Below are 20,119 nucleotides of genomic sequence, written 5' to 3' on the forward strand. Positions count from 1 at the left end.
TGTGGCTTGCTTAACAACTGTAGCAGTCTCATATGGCAGAAGCCAATGCTGCTTGTAGGATGTGACAGAGGGAAGGATGCAAAGGTCAACAAAATGCCAGAAGTCAGATCGTGAGATGGCTGAGCACCCCAGTAAGAGCTTTGTTCCTGGAGGTTATGAAATTTTAAGAAGGGTAGAGCCCTGAACAGATGGATGTGTGTCTAGATATATCCTGCCATCAGTAGAGACTCAAACCAGGGCAGAAAAACCATTTGAGAGGACTTCCATGAACAGAGGCCTGAACAACAATGATAGTGTCAGTGGGAAGAGTGAGGGCTGCTGTGCTCAGGGTAAGGTGGGGAGGTACCAGGAGCAGTGTAAGGAGAACCAGAGAGGAACGGCATCCTCCCCAGGTGACCAGGCTGGGAGCTGGCCAGTGATGTGGCTCTCCATTGACCTGGAAGGGAAGCCAGCTCATGGTCACTGCTGTGTCCCAACACCTGGCACATGGAGGTGCTTCATTATGGAATGAATAATTGGATCTAAAGCAGAAGAGGAAAAAGAGCTCTGGGTCTATTGAGTTTGAGGGGCCTGTAGGACATCCTTAAAGGTGGCTGAATATGAGCCTGAAGTTTGGGGTTGGGCATCCATAGGGAAAGGCAGTGGTAGAGGCCACTGTGAACCAGGTTATCTAGGGAGAGCAGGGAGAGTGAGAAAAGCTCTAGAGAGCATTGGCATTTAAAAGGCCATCAGAGGAGAGACTGAGGGAGCAGGAACAAGGTGGCAGACACAATTCCAAGGAGGAGGCACGCGGAAACCAGCTGTGGACAAATGTCTCATCTAACCTTGCAAGTCCCTTATAGATCTGGCCACATAAAAGTATATGAAATACTCTGAGATGATACACGTGTTTAAGATAATGGTGTGTGTCCACTCCTTACATTTTGGGGTGCCTGCCACGCCCAGTATACTAAAATAGGCATTTGATGTTCCAAACAAATAACATTTATTTACAAAGTCTCATAACTGATACTTTCTTCAGAAGTAAAAACTGTGCACTCAGGCATTTTGCCCCATAAGTTTTGATCTTCCAGCAAAACTTAGTGTATCCTAAGACGGTGTCTAACAGTGTTTATAACAGTGCCTGGCCCAGCACTAAGCACTACATAAGTGCTAGTTATTAGCGTTATTCCTTAAAACTATCCAGTAGGAAGAACCTGTAAGCAAAGTTATTCATCAGTATTAAAACTCTTATACCTTTACTGAAAACAAAGTGGATGTAAAAAAAAAAATAAAAATCACAAGCGAAACATGCTTCCACTTGTAAGAGGCACTGCCAAGTTCACTGTGGAGTAAGGGATCCTTGCAAACTTTGCTGTTGTAGCTGATTACTTTTCTCTCCTCATGACTCAGCCTAAGGGATTGAGAGTAGGAGAGTCCTCGGCTTAATGCTCTGCCCAGTCAAAATCATATACACAAAGATAACCACAAAGGTTTTGAAATTGGGTTCCTGGTGTGTGTGTGTGTGTGTGTGTGTGTGTGTGTGTGTGTGTTATATGTTTATATATGCATATATTATATATACATGTACAGATACATTATAGATATATATACATACATATATATGCACACTATATATACATATTATATATATGGCATTAGAGAAAATACTTCCTGCCATTATTCACTTATACTTGTTTGTCAATGGCTTTCTAGAAGAATCTAGCTCTCTAAAAAGATCTTGGTGATTTTCTGGATCTTTAGTTATCATCTTGCCTCTATATGAAACTTCTATAGGAAGGTGTTGCTGCTGTAGGAACAGGTACATTCATATTCTATATGTATGTATGTGTGTGTGTGTGTATATATATATATATAGTATCTGTGTGTATGTTAACTTGTTCTTGCTCTCTCTCTCTCTCTCTCTCTCTCTCTCTCTCTCTCTCTCTCTACATATACTAAGGAGGGCACACTCCTCTAACAAAAGATGATTTAAAATTTATCTGGATCTATGACATTAAGACATTCCAACTGTATCTCATAACCTATCAATTCATAATTGAGCCAATTAACTCAAAGCTAAGAATAATTAAGTAATTTGAGCCAATTTAAGTTTCATATGTAAGTGATCTTAAGAATTATAATACTTTTTTATTTCTTCCTTAGCATAAGGGGAAACTTACATTAACAATGGGGAGAAATCTTGAAATTACAATTTATTCTGAATAATTAATATAATCTATACATATTACAAAATGAAATGTGCATTTCCAAATGTTTCAAGAATGCCCAAGAGTATTATTATATATAAGAATTACTTAGCAGAAATTTAGAAAACCCATTCTGGAGCAGGAAAAAAGAACCATCACAGCAAAAACAAAGCACTCCGTTCAAATTTAGAAACCTTCCTTTCTGCTGACCTTCCAGAACCATCAGCCTGGTCACTGAAGTTGCTAATTGATATCCAAGCAACCAATTATTTAACACACCTGTTCATGCAGCAACAACATGCGGCAACACCTTCCTATAGAAGTTTCATATAGAGGCAAGATGATAACTAAAGATTCAGAAAAATCACCAAGATCTTTTTAGAGAGCTAGATTCTTCTAGAAAGCCATTGACAAACAAGTATAAGTGAATAATGGCAGGAAGTATTTTCTCTAATGCCATTTTCCTGTTACTGCTTCCAGTCTCTTAAAAATCAAAATATAAGAGACTAATGGAATTTGGGCAAGAAAAAAAAAATCAATGGAGCCCTGTATGCCTGAGTGCTTGCAGATGGACGAAAGAAGTTGCATGAAAAGGAACATTGTGATAATAGCCCTTCAGAAAAGGAGCACATTGCCAAGTGTATTAGTGGTAAAATAAGTGAGATCAGCCCAAGTTGTGAGGCTGGGGCATATATGGTCTGCTTTGAAAATATCATCAGCAGCAACAGCAGCAGCAGTGTCTCCTCAGAGCAGGGATTTTTATCCCTTCTCTAAGCACAGTGCCAGGCACATGGAAGATACTTCAAAACTACTTGGTAAACTTGAAGAATTGTACTTACTTTTTTTTTTTTTGAGGGGGGGATTGTACCAGGGATTGAACTCAGAGGCACTCAGTCACTGAGTCACATCCCCAGCCCTATTTTGTATTTCACTTAGAGACAGGGTCTCACTGAGTTGCTTTTGCTGAGTTGCCTTGCTTTTGCTGAGGCTAGCTTTGAGCTTGTTATCCTCCTGCCTCAGCCTCCTGAGCTGCTGGGATGACAGGTGTGCACCAGAGCACTCAGCTGTATTTACTTTCATTAGACATTTAAAAGAGAAAGTTACTATTCATCTTTTGTGATGTTACTAATAAACAAAATAGCTTCATAGAAACATTTGTGGCTGAGGATCATAATGTACTCCAGAGGACGAAGGAAATGAACCTTGGTGAAATTTTCTGAGTTTAGCTGAAGAAATCATTGTATTTTTCTTTAAAGAGAATTTCTTTAGCAACTGCTGTATCTGACTCAAAAAAAAAGTTGCTATTGTCAGATCTTCATAACTACAACGAACAGAGCAGGTCAACTCTTTTTGCGTTTATTCCCTTTTTCCTTTATATAAAATAAGATGAAAGGCAGTCAGTGCTGCAGAGCACATGAGCAATTTATGCTGTTTTAGATTCCTTAGATCCAGGACTTTAAGGGTGATGTACAGCTGGTGTTAGTATAGCTATTAGATTATATTACATTTAGCATTTTTTGGAAAGTAATTGTAAATATTTTAAATGTGTATATATATTTTTTAAAGACTTGTATTAGAAATGCAGTGTGGAATTCTGTCAGATATATTCTTTCTATGATGTGGTGACAGCCTTTGGGTAGCTTCTTTTTGCTTCCAGGTTGTGTCCTGTCTGCATCAAGTGAAGATAGTTTATGGACTTGGAAGCACATCCATAAAATCCAGAAATAAGGGGCTGGGATGTAGCTCAATGGTGAAGTGCTTGCGTCAAATGCTCAAAGTCCTGGGTTTGACAGTACCCCTGCCCCTTTATCCTGTGCCAAAAAAGGAAAGACAAAAATAAGCTTAGGAAACAAAGTTTCTGAGCTTTTCATTCTGTATTGTGGACAGGGGTGAGAGAAAGCGGATTTTCTCAGAAGATCCCATTTGTAGCTATAGCTGCAGCAGAGAAATGAAAGGTAGTGGATTCCTAGGGGTATCAAATGATATTCAAAAAGCTTGGAATTCTCTGTGGCTTCCTTTCTTTCAGGTTTTTTTTCCTCCCTGAAAATTGGTCTCTTTTATATGTTCCTAACGCTGTGGTTTGAAAACACAACTTGCCTAGTTTTCTGTAGAGATAATGGCTCTCTGTTTTGAAGAGCCATTTGCTTACATACTGTGAAAAACTCAGACATTAGAGCTTACATTCAACCATCAGTTAAGATTCCATTTGTAGTAGAAATTTATATTATTTTAAAATATATTAAGATATTTCTAATTCTTGTTCTGCATAGACCATTCTTAAATATATGTGTATAAATATCAGAATGATTTTATAATAGTCAGGCAATGAATTCTTAAACTCTAGTTACTTTACATCTATAAATAATATTAAAATGTAAATATTTCTATTTTAAACTTTTCTTCATTTCTTAAGAAATTTTCTATTTTCATCCTTTCCATAGGCTTCTCATTTATGTTCTTACTCATTGTTGTTAGACCTATCGCCTAACCTAATACATATCACATAGTAGGTACTTAATAGAAATCTATGGAATGAGTGGAGGCTATGAGAGTCCATTTAGTGTCCTTGTGCTCCTTGTCCTTGGAAGCATGCCCCTTTAGCAGTCTAATTTTTATTTTCCCAAAGCAATAGGCATTTAAGAGTTGGGTCACACCCATCAGCTTGGTCCAGAAAATTCTGGAAGATAATGGAATTCAGATCACAGGCAATTTTGAGGAGCCTGGGTGATAACTACAGATTAGAAAAAGCCAGAAGAAAAATTCGAGAGAAGATTCAATAATCCTAAATCTAAAGATTAACCCACCAAGTTGATCATTAAATATTTATAGAACACCCACTATGCCCAGGAAACTTTGAAGGTGGAAAAGATGCAAAGCCCCTTCCTGATATTTGAATAGCAGTGAGATGCTTTCAGATGTGGCCTACCTCCACAGAGCAGCCCTTTATGTCTCACGCAGGAGAAATTGTCACACTGGCAGTAAGGCCCATAAATGTTTCCATAGGGAGACAGGTGGCAGATGCACTGCCCACAGTAGCAGTCGCCCCTTCCACTGCATGAGGGGTGATCGGGGGCCTCCTTGCAGGAATCTGTGCTCAGGATGTCCTCGCCACACTCGCAGTGAGGGCCCATGTGGCCAGGGTTGCAGGCACACACCCCACACTGGAAGGAGCCGTTTCCATTGTGGCATTTGGAGCTGTTCACTTCCACTTCTTTCTGACAGTCACAGTGGCACTCTGGACTGATGAGTATTTCCAGGGTGTCCCCCAGCCCCACAGGCTTTATGATAATGCGCCTGCTTCTCTCACAGTTGGGTATGCTCACAGTCACGTTGAATGAAGCCTGGAAAAGAAAATACCAATTATCTACTTCCTCCATCCACCAACCTGCAGGAGGTGAAACAAGGCCTTGCGGAAATCAGCTTTGCCAAAAGCGTTTATTAGGAAATCTTTGAAATTCTTGAAAGGAGCCCAGCTCCAGTAAGCTAAGCTAACCTCTGACCCTCTGAATATTTTTTCATACAGCTGAATTGTCCATCTACTTACTATGTCTCCCACCTTCATGTGCAAGCATTTCTTTTGGTGTGGGAAGAGGGTGCCATTGTTACAGACAGCTGTGAAGGACAGGTTGAGTCCTTCGGTGTCTCCTAATACCTCCAGTTCCACCTCAGACCGCAGTTCCTTGAATTAAGACATAAAGGGTTAAATAAATCACAACAAAAAGTACAACCAGAAGAGGAAACTGAGTCATTAAACTATAAATGAATAAAATTAAATTGGATCTAAAAGAAATTTACCATATAATTAATCAAGCAAGGAAATGACAATCAATATTGAATTTAAGACACCATTAATCATAAGATATGCTATTATCACATGATAAACTATGATAAAAATAACTCATGTGGTTCTGCATGACCTATGATAGTCATTAGTCTATCAATGCTCCGAAAATAATTCCATCCATTCTGAAGCATTTAGCAAATTCTCCTGCATTACATAGTTTGGCATATAAAAGACAATTTTTTTGCTTGTATCTTGATAATAAAATATAATAACAGTTTCCTTTACTTGTAAGTGCCTTCATTTCTTAGGTCCCATAAAGTAGCTGTTTGTCAATTTGTAAGAAATTCAGAATTGCAGCCATTCCTCCCACGAGAAATATTTGCTTCACTGATATCAAATTTACACCCTGCTGCTCTGTTTTGGTACATTTCTGCATACATAATAACTTTCATCTCAATATCAACTCAGAGGACAAAGTTTTCAAAGATATTTAAAATGGCAATTAAACTTAGCACTTACATAGCAACAATGCATTCTAGGAGTTGAAGTGACAATGATCACAACTGTCAATAAAACCATGTCATGACTTCCACCTGGCATGCAGTGGTTGTAAGGCACCATGAATTAACAAATCAATCCAAGATTTAGAGGTGGCAAAATGTAGGGGAAACTGCCTTAAAGTCATTATTAGAATTCATTGAGTGCCTATTGTACATTTAATGTAGAGTCAAGTCTAGGATGAGACTGGATTTCTGTTCTCAGAAGCTTATCATTTTACTCTTTCTATTTCCTATAAACTTACAACATCAATGTACATATTTTGGGGGATAAAACCAAATTATTAAAGATAAAAAACAGAATAAAAATAAATTTAAAAATATTATGAATTAAGTTAAACTTCAATTCATCTAAAAGGTTTTGAGTTCATATACCCATTTCATTGATAGCATTTTATAAGCATATTTAGCTTCAAACTTAATTTTACTAACTTCAGAGTCAGATGACCCTGCCTTCTCCAAATTCTGTTTATTTTGAAATCGTCAAGAATTAAGACAAAAGTAGCATTGGAGATAGTAGCATAGTGAATCTCCAGGAGCTAAATGAGAAATGAGGGATGTGTCTATAGGTGACATCCATAATGAGGATCAATAAGTGACATCATCTGACCTAACTGAAGGAAGTCTCAGCATTGATATGATTGAGAATTATTGCAAATTTGACCAGGAATATTTTAGTGTAAATTTCCCAAGGAAAGGGCATACATGTTAATTTGTATCTTTTATTATTTCATTCATTTGCTGATTGAACATCTCCTAGGAGCCAGGACAACCAAAATAAACCAGTGGATTCCTTCCCAGAGTTTAAATTCCAGTAGAGGAGCTTGCTCTTGGGATCACTGGTATTTCAGGAGCCTTTATTATGTGGTTGGGGAAGGGAGGAAATTAGCAAGAGATAGGCAGATGAATATACACCCAGTATTTAAAATTTTAAAAAATATCAATATGGCACCATAAAATATTCAGCTAATGTTTGTAGCCACAAACTATAAACACATCTGCCTCTGCCCTATAAGAAGTCAAACAGATGGATTTTATATTTTCTCTCAGTATAGTCTTTCCTTTTTTTTATAGACTGAAAAAGAAATTCAGTCTGTAGGTCTCTATATTTTAAAGTCTTTTTTTAGAATACATTTAAAAATAACATAGTAGAAAAATAATTTCTGCTTTTGTCATGATTGATTACATACTTCATTCACCCTGAATCACAAAGTTCCAATAACTCTAGACCAAGATTGTTTAGTAGAAGAATAATGGATACTTACTGGTATTTTTGGGAGAGTAAAATGAGGACACAGATTCAATTCAAATGTTTAATGCCTTGAGTTCAACTACACTGTAACTTATGTGGTGACTTGGGACCATAAAGTGGGACATAACCTCTGGCAGAGCAAGCAGGGGCATGGATAGACTCGTCAGGTTGGAGGGGGAAATATTTTTGACTATTCACTGTTTTCTAATTTGCTTGATTTCTTTGGAGATGTTAGTGGCCAACACTTTGGAAAGTATTGGGTTAAAGAAAACAGAGAATGCTATAATCCAGTGAAGGATTGCTTTGTAATTTTATTTGATTCTACACATTAAAACTTTAATTACTGCATGAGAGGGAGGAAGGTTTTTATAGTGTTTTGTTGATGTGCTTTCCTGTCTGGAAGAATTTCAAGCATGAGCTAACGTGGTGATTAATTTTTGATGTGAGCTAAGAAAACAGAAATTTCTGAGGATCATCAGTGAGAAAAATCCCATCCTCTTAGAATTTAAATGGACACATCTTTATTTTATTCTCTGAGGAAATGAAATATTTGAAAAGGAATTTGTTGCTTCCTTCCCCTTCAAGTGAGTTTCAAAATTGGTGGGGTGATATGGAGGGTTTTTTTTTTTTTTTTTTTTCAGAAAAATCATTGTGGAGGTTTTTTTTTTTTTTTTTTTTTTTTTTTTCAAAATGTGTAGCTTCCACCTTCCCTTCAACTTCTTCAAAGTTAGAAACAAAGGAATCTGAGCCTGTTTTTTAAAAATCTTCTCAGATGATCCTGATATGTCATTTAGTTAGGGAACACTGGTTCAGTATATGCTGAGTATTGTATACTCACTAGGGTCATTTATTTGCAATTTTTTTTAAAAGAGAGAGTGAGAGAGGGAGAGAGAGAAAGAGAGAGAGAGAATTTTAATATTTATTTTTTAGTTATTGGCGGACACAACATCTTTGTTTGTATGTGGTGCTGAGAATCGAACCCAGGCCGCACGCATGCCAGGCGAGCGCGCTACCACTTGAGCCACATCCCCGGCCCCTTTATTTGCAATTTTAAAACCTCCAAAAATAGGAGAATTTTATTCGTTCATTATTATGGAAACGCTGCTTAAAGCAAATGCTGGAGCTTTACTGCTTCCTAAAAATTTACTTTTTCTATGCCCATCCTAATTTAGAGCTTCATCTACCTCTGTGGGGTTTTGCTTTTTTTTTTTTTTTTTTACATTAAAGGCAAATAAAGGGGAATGATATTTAGGAACCAAAATAAAGAAGATTTGGCAACTGGGCATGGTTGAGTTAGAAAATGGGGGCAAAAAAAAAAAAAAAAAAAGGAAAACAATAACCCTGTAGGTATATATCTCATTTTAAGGGAGGAATTCTGTCTTCAGGACTAACTCATAGTCAAGGGAAAAAAAAAAAAAAAAAACCCTACATACTTGTTAAACCAATGGAAATTTCCCTGGTTCACTAAAGTTGAGAGCCTTGAATGTGGCATGCTGGTATGCTTTTGGTATTTTGGTGTGTAGCCAAGAGTCTGTATTCTTGCTTGAATTAATGATCTTGTCTCATTAAACCCCTGGAGTTGGTTCCCTACATAACTCCTTCACTCAATGGCAATTTACAAGTAGATTTTTTTTTTCCTTTTTGGAGACTGAAGAGAGCTTGATTGTATGACTCATGGAGTCTTTCTAGTCAACTTAAAAATTTTGCTGGGAACAGTGCTGCTGTGGGTTATCATGAAAACAACCTCAACTATCTCAACTTTCTGGCCGGGTTTGTGATTTTCTACCTGCTGCTCCACTTTTCAAACTAAGTAAACCAATTTTAATATTTTGGCTGCATTCATACAGAGAGATTTTCTTTGGATCAAGACTCTTATCAACAAATGAGAGTGAGTTCATTGCCTAAAACACATCTGAGTTTGTGAATACTAAAGAAATACAAAACAAGAAGCCAACTTCTTACAAAGTATCATACATACTTCATAAGCTGAGATAATGAGCTGGAGAATGTTTCCAGAGTCCTTCTGAAGCAGTCCCACTGTGGCTCCAGGAATAAGTTTTGCGTAATTCTGTAAACAGCAGCAGCAGCAACAACAAAAGTCAGTCAATCTCTGTTCTCAGTAATTTAGAAGTGATAAGTGTGGGGTTCAGCTCTCAGACTGTGATCACCTCTATTTAACTGGCTAGTGAAAACAGACTCCTGATAATAAAGGGGTGTTTCTCCTGAAACTGGAGCCCCTACATGCTGCTGCTTACTGGGCTCCGTGGGAAATGGATTGGCCAGAGTTGCTACTGGGAAACCTAGGGTTTGTGGTTGCCTTTGTCTAGGGCTGTGATTTGTATCACGACAGGAGTCAAGTCTCAAATAATAATAATAATGTTTATATAATATCTTCCACTCCTAGAGCATCTGTTGTCCAAAAAATTTTGAGCACGAATCCAGGAACTTCCTTCTCATTTAGGAACCTTGAGGAAACCAAGGTTTGGCGCACAGAAGGGCAGTGAGGGAGTCAGGTTGCTCTGTAGGTCACTGGGTTGAGAGGGCCTAATGAGCAATCCCTTGCTGGAGGATGAGTGAATTGGGAGGCTTGCTGTTAACTCTCCCTTTCTTATTGGTAATCAGTGCTCCTTCAAGGATTTAGCACAGCCCTGGGTGGGTTGGAATTGCTCCCTGCCCATCATGATTGAGTGAGTCAACCTAGCTCTAAACCATCTGAGTTCTGTACTTACCTTGCTTCTCCTGAGATTTTCCACCTGAGGAGGACTCAGACCAGTTCATCAACTCTCTAGGTATTGAACACTGCCCGGGAATGAGGCATTGGGAAGAAGGAATTTTCCAGAGAGTTGAATAGTATTCCTCTCCTAAGCTTTATGTTTTAAAACTTGGTTACCTTCAAATGAAATGTTTTCTATAGTGTGTGATAACATCCCTCTCTTCATGTTGAAGGAACACAGTTATACCTATCAGTATGAACTATTGTTCTATAATCACCAAAGGCTTTCATCATCCATGCAGAAGTCACACCACGTGGGCCCTGACTGCTGTGCTTCTGTTTCTCGTATTTTTCTTTTCTTTCTTTCTTTTTTTTTTTTTTGGTACTGGGGATTGAACTCAGGGGCACTTAACCACTGAGCCACATCCCCAGCTCTTTGTGTGTGTGTGTGTGTTTTATTAAAGATAGGGCTTCACTGAGTTGCTTAGTACCTCACCATTGCTGAGGCTGGCTTTGAACTTGCAATCCTCCTGCCTCAGCCTCCCAAACTGCTGGGATTACAGGCGTGCACCACCACACCCAGCTTGTATTTGTTTTTAACTTGTTTCTACCTTCTTGTCTGGCTCTAGCTATCAATGCTGACTCATTTACTGGTGCACTCAACATCTTCTATTAAGTAGCTTAATATGCTGTGCTACATCAACAGATGACAGCACTGTCAGCTGCAGGCTTCTATGTTGCTGTGTGTTGTGAAATCAGATGACTGAGATTAACCAAAACTGTACATAGAAAAGAGTAAATAAGCTTTGAGTGATAGATTGAGGGCATCTCCTATGGATCCAACATAATCTTGATATTCTTATTCCATAGAAGAGTTAAGTAGTTTAGAAAACGCACAGAACTAAATTAGAATCAATAATCATCTGATAGTGAAACTGAGTAAATAAATCAGGACAAAGGGAATGAAGGAGAGGAATGTCTGAGACCAGGGTGATGGCAGGACACAAAGGCATGCAGGAGGTCCCAGGCACTTGTTAGAGGTGGTCTTTCTACATGTCGTATGTGTAAAACAACGAGCTTCAGTTTTGATGTATGGGTCTTGTGATGTTCTGTTTATTTCAGCGCTCATGTTTGAAGTTGCTGGAAACCTGAACTCTCTCGAATGTGTCACATGCTACTGTGCTTTGACACCGCATCTTAATACTGAGGGGGCTGCAGTCAGTAAGCCAGGGAATGGAATGTGCCTCACCTTCATCCTTGCCCCACATCACTGCCCGTTGGCGGAAGGCCCGTTTCTTTTTCCCCGAGTCAGGTAGAACTTATAAAATATGAGGAAGGCATTGCTTCATGGACTTACCTCTTCAAATAAACACATGTCACAAAGGGCCATGAAGCATGAGACCTGTGGTTAACAACGAATACCTAAATTTAGGAATTTGAATTCCACTCAAGTGGAGCTGGAATGTGGGTAAATTTGACTGATCCCAGAAGAGTAGTCAGAGGGAACCTTTAGAGCTTGACAAAGAAAGGCTTAGACTCTTCTGAAAAGGAATTTCAAGGCTCTTAGCTTTGTATGCCACTGCCATCCTGGTGTCCCCAAGGATGCCACGTCAGGGGTATTTTCTGCAAGCACTAGTTCAAGAGACCTCCAAATTTGAGGTTAACTCTTGGCTAACAAAGCTGAACTTATCCACTTCCTAAAGCATAATTATGATCCTGCATGTGGTTTGACATTTGGCATTTGGCTATTAGGACAAGTGGTTAACATTAATCGCCTTTGCCGATTGCCACTAGAGCGAGAGTATAAAGGAGTTGGCAGCCAGTAGCAGGAACCAGTGACAACACTGACAATTGTACAGAGGAAAACTATTAATTAATTTCTGGATGCTGATCTCCCCCCAAAGCACTTAAAATAATTAACTAAAAACATGGACCATTTGGCTTTGTGGTCTAACACTGTGAAAAATTATACTTTAAATCTTGCAGTATTATGATTACTGTAAATATCATGTATCAAATGCCTTCCTTTCATTAAAGTCCTAAAGGGCTATTATAAATCGTCATGATTAAACATGCTTAATGTTAGAAAAAGGATGATTTTGCATGCCTGAGTAGGATGAATTACAGCATTGTGATTCTGAAAGATGATGCTTGGATATAGAAATGGTGAATGCTGTAAACACAAGGGTGCATGAGCTGATTAGAAATGCAACCCCTAGGCTTGGGCTTGAATTCTCTATTATCTTTCTGAAGATGATCTTAATTATCAATTTCTTCCACTCTTCCCTGCTATGGTACCCAGGAGTTCTTGAGTTGCTTTTCTTACTCACTCTTTCTGATTACCTTAATTTTCTTAACTTTCTTTGTTAAGCCCTATTTTATTGTTCACTCTGTTCCCATCTCAAAAAAAGACTGTCCAACAATTTACATTTGCTCCCTGAAAATCTCCTTGTCAAGGATGGAGAATGAGTGCACAGAGGGTCATTTTGTGGGTAGGCATCAGAGGCTACAGAGGAGTGCTCTTAAGTTCACATCTGCACATTTGGGCTCCCCCTCAGAGACTGTCTCCAAGTTCAGTGCCACTCAGTGTTGGGTCGCCAGAACCAGCTGTCAGGTGTGCACTTCTCTTGGCTAAGGACAGAGGAATGTCACTACTATCACACTTTATCTTATACTCAGCACTACTTCAAGCTCAGTGCTGTTTATTTCGAATAAACAAGTTTTAATAAATTACCAGTAGTAAAATGTGGCTTATTATAAACTGAGAATTGAGAGAATTTATGATGCTATATAACCTGCTCACAAATATTTCATCTAGTCTTTCAAAGAATTTTCTTTCCCCCTTGAATCTCTTTGTCATTGGCTCCTATTTGTTCCTTTTCTCTTTCTAGCTTTAATGGCAGTATAACACACATATATAGTGGGCATGTAAATAAGCAAGTGTAATGACCAAGTTCCTGAAATGGGTCATGAACTGCCCCCTGGAATCCTCTCTTGTACTATCTCCCAGTTATTACTCCTCTGGCTAAAAGGAGAAATAAAGGTCAGAACCACTGAAGCCAAGAGAGGTATCTTCATGGCCTTAATGTTAAAAAATGTATTAAGTAAGATACAAAAAGCACTACCTATAAAGGAAAAGATTAATAAATAATACTTAAGAGTAAAAATTCCATCTATAGATCCAATGCCATCCCAATCAAAATGCCAGCAAGTTATTTTGTGTATATGAACAAACTGATTGTAAAGTTTATACAGAGAGGCAAAAGGCCCAGAGTAGCCAACTCCATGTTGAAAGAGAAGAATGAAGTTGGAGGACTGATACCTGACTTTAAAACTTATTATAAAGCTACATTAATCAAGTCAGTGTGATATTGACAAAAGAATAGGCAGATAGATCAATGGAGCAGAAGAGAGGGACCAGAAATAGACCCTCATAAATACAGTCAGCTGATCCCAAATGAAGTAAAAAGGCAACACAACAAAAACAATCTGTTCAACAAATGTTTCTGGGACAATGGGATACCCACTTGCAAAAGCAAAAACCTAGACATAGACTAGGCACCTTTCTCAAAAGCACCTCAAAACAAATCACTGATTTAATTAATAATTGCAAAACCATCAGACACATAGAAGATAATGTAGGAGAAAATCTCAGTGACCTTGAGTTTGGTGATGACTTTTTGGTTGCAATACCAAAGGTGAGATCCATGAAAGAATCAATGAGCTAGGCTTAAAAGACAAGACACTCACTAGGAGAAGACATTTGTAAAAGATATCTGATAAAGATCTGTTCCCTAAAATACACACAAAACCCCTCTTAAAACGCAAAATGAGGCAAAGACCTTACAGACACTTCACCAAAGAAGATATACAGATGACATATAAGCACATGAAAAGATACACTACATGACAAATCATGAGGAAATACAAATTAAATAACAATGAGATTCCGAGAATGGCCAAAACAGAACACTGATAATACCAAATGTTGGCTAGGATCTGGAACAACAGGAACTCTCATTTATTGCTGGCAGATGCATTGGCAGTTTCTTACAAAACTAAATGTACAATATATAAGATCCAGCATTCAGTCTTTGTTATTTACCTAAAGGAGTTGAAAAGTTACATCCTCACACAGATATTTATTTATAATTACTCAAACCTGGTAACAACCAAGATATTCTTCATAGGTGAATGGAGAAATAAATTTTGATACATTTAGACAATAGACTGTTTGTTATTCAGCACTAAAAAGAAATGAGCTATCAAGCCCTGAAAAGACATGAAGGAACCTTAAATGTATTTTACTAGGTGAAAGAATCCAATCTGAAAAGGCTACATAATGGATTATTTCAACTACAGGACATTGTGAAAAAGGAAAAGTATGGATTCAGGAGAAAGATCAGTGGCAGTCAGAGGATAGGAGGGAGAGAGGGCTGAATAGGCAGAGCACAGAGGATTTTTAGGGTGATGAAGCTAATATATACCAGAATCATGAATACATGCCATTCTGCACTTGTCAAAACTCACAGATTGTGCTATACTAAGAGTGACTCCTAATGTAAATTATGGACTTGGGATGATAATGATGTATCGACATATGTTCATTGTTTTTAATGGATGTACTGCTCTGATGGGGGATGACAACAGGGAAGGCCATGCATGTGCCGGACAGGGGATACATCGGAAAGCTTTGTACCTTCCACTCAATTTTGCTGTGAACCTAAAACAACTCTAAAAAAAAAAAAATTAAGTTTATTTTCTAAAATTAAGAATTTCTGTTCTCACAAAGATGCTTTCAAGAAAGAAGCAATTGAGTAGGAGAAATGTCTGTAGCACATGCGAATGACAAAGGACTCAATGCCAGACTATCTAAAGAACTACATATCAACAAGAAAAAGACATCTTGATAAAAATAAACATGCAAGTGGCAAATAAATATATGAAAGTGTTCAACATCATTAATCACTAGAGAAACATAAATTAAAACAGTCACATCTTGCCAATATTTTAACCACTAGAATGGTTTCTTTGATATAAGATGTTTTCTTTGATATAAGGAGGCTGATTCATAGTGGGATAAGGAGGGGGAGCATGGGAGGAATAGATGAACTCTAGATAGGGCAGAGGGGTTGGAGGGGAAGGGAGGGGGCATGGGGTTATTAATGATGGTGGAATGTAATGATCATTATAATCCAAAGTACAGGTATGAAGACACAAATTGGTGTGACTATACTGTATATACAACCAGAGATATGACAAATTGTGCTCTATATGTGTAATAAGAATTGTAATGCAGTCTGCTGTCATATATAAATAAAAAAATTCTAAAAAATATTTATTTTTTAGTGTAGTTGGACACAATACCTTTGTTTTATTTGTTTGTTTTTATGTGGTACTGAGGATTGAACCCAGGGCCTCGCATGCACTAGGCAAGCACTCTACCACTGAGGCACAACCCCAGTCCTAGAATGGTTATTTTTATTTTTATTTTATTGATACCAGAGATTGAACCCAAGGTTGCTTAACCACAGAACCGTGTCCTCAGCCCTTTTTATATTTTATTTAGAGAAAGGGTCTTTCTAAGTTGGTTAGGACTTTGCTAAGTTGCTGATGCTGGCCTTGAACTCGCCACCCTCCTGCCTCATCCTCCCAAGCCACTGGGATTACAGGTGTGGGCCACCATGTCCAGCCTAGAATGGTTAAAATTTTAAAAAATGGACACTGATTGCATACACTTGTAGGGGAAGCATAGCTGGGAGTATCTACTAGAGCCCAACATAAGCATAACCTATGACATAATAATTCTACTCTGAGGGAAGTACATCCAACAGAAATGGGCCCACAGAATGTGTGACTATTCTGGAGCAAGTGCATAGAGAAGCATTTTTTGATGATATTTTCAAGAAGGTTCGGGCTGGGTAATCAAGATGTTACTTAAGAAAGGGCAGTAATTCTGAAAGGGGCTCAGATCTGTCAAGGACTTGGTTGCAAGGAGTAATCAATGCCTATCTGATTCCCTCTACCTGAGGATAGAGCCAAGAGAGGTATCAGCAGGCAGAGTTCAGCTCTCAAAGGCATCTCATCGGCCTCTTCTGTCTCTCCATTTCCTTAGGAGCAGCTAAGTGCCCCTGAGCTGAAATTACTAATTTAGGGCCGAGTGGTCCTGACATCCCCAGGTACCTATTGCAACCTCAGAAACCACAGCTCCCAGCTTCCAGAGCTTCTGTTGTTGTGGAGACCCTGGGTGGCCTTGGGGAAGTGGCAGGAATGAAAGGGGAAGGGACCACACTGCTCAGGTTCTGCCTGCAGTGCTGGTGTGGGGAGCCCACACATAGACAGGGTTAAAGATGTCCAGAGTCTCCCACGTTGCTGGGAAAAGAGTAACTAGGGCTCAAATCCATGCCTGGCAGTGTCATCCTCTCATTCTTCTCAGGCACTCTATTATTTAAGTATCACACTATCCCTGTTTTAATGCCAAAATTTGGAGGCCCAGAGAATTTAGTTAACTTGCCTGAAGTTATCCCCCCCAAAATAGATCTGAACTCACTTCTGCCAGTAACAGGTCTCTGAACCAGATCACTCCTGTTAGTGAATACAATCTGGGTGGCTTATGAAGTTTATTATTTCACAGTTCTGGGGTCTAGAAGACTGAGATCAAGGTGTGCGCAGGGCCAGGCTCCCTCTGAAACCTGTTGGGAAGAAGCTGTCCTTGCGTCTTTCTAGCTACCTACGGTGGCAGAAGTCCTCTCCTCGAAGTTTCCTGGCTTGTAGATGTATCCCTCCAATCCCTAACACATTGTCACATGGTATTCCAAACTTGTTATATTAAACCAAGGGTCTATCCTATCCAGTGTGACCTCATGTTAACAAATTACATCTGCAATGACGCTATTTCCAAATAAGGTCATATCTGGGGTACTGGATGTTAGATTTTAACATGTTTCTTTGGGGGACAGGCTTCAATTTATAACACAGGAATAGGTTGGTTTCTTTAATCTTCTGATTTCTTTAACTTTATACCCCTAGTTTAAACTGGACAGGTGAGTACCTTGCCCAGACACAGATGTCATAAAGTGGTAGAGACAGATCTTGACTCCAAGATTAGTATCCTGAATTCTACCAGGTTCCTGTAGGAGGAACTGGCAAAAATGCCAGCAGCAAGTGAAAATGAGAGTTTCATTAGAAAGTTAAGATAACGATGTGTTATATGTACATATAGGGACTCTCTGGGATTATAGGATACTTCTACCCAAAGCAAAACGAAAGGAAGAAAAAGGGTTGTGATTATAATAACTTTCAAATTCAAAGCCTACACCTTGAAAGAAATGCAGGAAGTAACAAATGCACAGAGACAGAAAAAACAAAGAAAAGAAAAAAGAAAGAAAGAAAGAAAGAAAGAAAGAAAGAAAAGAAAAGAAAAAGTCCCAGGGGACTTTGCTGTGCTATTTATCTGGTCAGGGGAAGACAGCTCTTTGCTGGTGAAGCTCACTTTTGTGGAGAAGAGTTCTTCCATAACTGGAGCGAGCAGGGTTTGCTAAAATAAATTCTTCTGAAGGCAATCAGAAGGCTTTCTTCCCATGAGGTCTTTCATTCTTGTGAGGTTTATTTCTCTGGTTCTCATCATGTTCATTATTGGTGGTAAATGCAGGGCTCCTGGTATTATGCAAAAGTTTACCCCCAGGCTTGATTCCGTTACTAGGACACCCAAGATTCCAAAAAGAACCTGTAATTGTTTCTGGCACAAGGGTAGTGGGAATGTCTGTCTCTGGTTGCATGATATCTGCTTTGCCTTCGGGCTTTCAATTGTCAGCATTCCGTAGTAGGGCAGGTAGCCTGGGAGTGTGCTAATTAGATCAGGTGCTTGATCTTGAAGTCTGCACCAGCAACGACTAGGTAGTCGTCTTTGGAACTTTGAGCACTACCTGTCTTTCTCCCAGTCTGCACAGAATGTAATTATCTTGTCAGCCAAGAAGCCATAGTGTACAGCTGAATGAGTGCTCAGCGGCAGTAACAGAGTGATAAGGGAAGACGAATGGACCCACAATGCATGACTGCTCCGAGACAACAAATGCACAGAGAGGCATTGGAGAATAGAGACTCAGAGAACAAAGAGGCTGGGTTGAGTATTTGTTACTGAGGATACTTCAGAGCTTCTCTTAATAAGATTACCCTGCCTTTGCAGAGAGATTGTGGATCTTTGCTGGGGAAGGCAAGTTTCTCATCTGTAGAAAGCCCCTTTAAAATGGAAGCAATGTGGGGTTTGGTAGCAGCCTATGTGCTTTGCAAACCAACAGCAGATAATAAAATTTTGAAGGATGATAGTAGAAGGCGATGAAGGGGATAAGAAAACAGCAAGCAGGTGTGTGTGCGAGGACTGCTGAGGAGCTATCAGCCCTCGATATTCCAAGTGTGGCAGGTGGATTGGCAGCATCAGCATCTTCCTGAAGCTTGCTTAGAAATGCAAAATCTCAAGCCCCGGTCTAGACCTCCTGAATAAGAATCTACGTGTTTATAAGCTCCTGGGATGGGTGATTGGATATGTCAGAAGAGCTTAAAAAAAAAAATCTTGGTGCCTGGTTCTCAGCCCAGGGGATGATGATTTATGGATCTGGGAATAGTCTGGGCATTGGGTTTTTAAAAAGCTTGCTAGATGATTCTAATAGGCAACAAAGTTGGAGAATTGTAGGTGTACAAGGGTCTGACCAAGAAGAATTGTGGAAATTTAGAAATTAAGCATTATTCTTTTAAACCTTAGTACCCATAATTCATATAGAGTTTTCAGCCTGTCATGCACCTATGACATTGACACTCAGCAACTAAAGTGGTATTTTTAAATGTCTGTAGCCCAGGGATTTGCACCAAGCTTTCTTTCCTTGGCCTTCAAGATTGAGGGGTCTGCTTCCAGCCCCCCTCTCCCATTTCATCTCCTTCTATCCTTGCTCATTTCAAGCTGACTGGCCTTTTTCCGGTTTCTCAAACATACCGAACACAGCATCCTTTGCTGGCTCAGGGCCTTTGCACATGACTTCACCTCTTGAAAACACCTCAATCTTTAGGTTGCTGCCTTATTATTACTTCTTGAAAGGAGTCTTTCCAAAAAATCTCATCCAAGGGAGGCTCACTCTTGCCCCATTGGGATTCTCAATTAATTCACACTACTTTCCATTTCTCTGACAAGACTATTAAGGTTATTTGGTTATTTGTTCACTAATTATTTCTTACCTATTTTTATGCAATAGACTAAGCCCCTGAAGACAAAATAGGATTTGATTTTTATTCTCCCAATGTCAAGCTCAGTGCTTTGCACACGGAAAGCACAAAAAATGAAAGTGCATGGACTGAATGGATGAAAGCAGGGATCAGCAACTATGGCCTGTGGACGATATTTTTCCTCCACCTGTTTTTTGTAACTACACTCATGCGTTTGTTTATGGTCCCTGACTCTTCATGCAACATGGTAGAGTTGAGTAGTCATGATAGACACCATATGGCCCTCAGAGCTTAAATTACTATCTGACTCTTTATGATATACTACAGATAAAACACAGCATGCCTGGTTAAGTTTGATTTTCAGAGAAACAATGGAAGTTTTTCTGGTATAAGTGTGTCTCCAATATACCA

The 20,119-nt window shown here is 39.0% G+C and overlaps 1 protein-coding gene across 3 annotated transcripts in view; it reads right to left on the reverse strand.

The window, feature by feature from the left end:
• The window catches only part of ITGB6 (integrin subunit beta 6), a 125,023-nt gene that overhangs the window by 22,103 nt on the left and 82,801 nt on the right, over positions 1-20,119 (reverse strand). For all 3 annotated transcript variants that reach the window (XM_081261905.1, XM_081261904.1, XM_081261906.1), the window contains 3 exons: positions 9,761-9,850; positions 5,734-5,868; positions 5,116-5,530 (listed from right to left, as the gene is read on the reverse strand). In XM_081261905.1, the coding sequence (XP_081118031.1) occupies positions 5,116-5,530; positions 5,734-5,868; positions 9,761-9,850 (640 nt within the window). The remainder of the gene's footprint in view (positions 1-5,115; positions 5,531-5,733; positions 5,869-9,760; positions 9,851-20,119) is intronic.

The sequence above is a fragment of the Spermophilus citellus genome (genome assembly GCF_964194105.1).
Source record: "Spermophilus citellus genome assembly, chromosome: 11".
Classification (NCBI taxonomy): domain Eukaryota; kingdom Metazoa; phylum Chordata; class Mammalia; order Rodentia; family Sciuridae; genus Spermophilus; species Spermophilus citellus.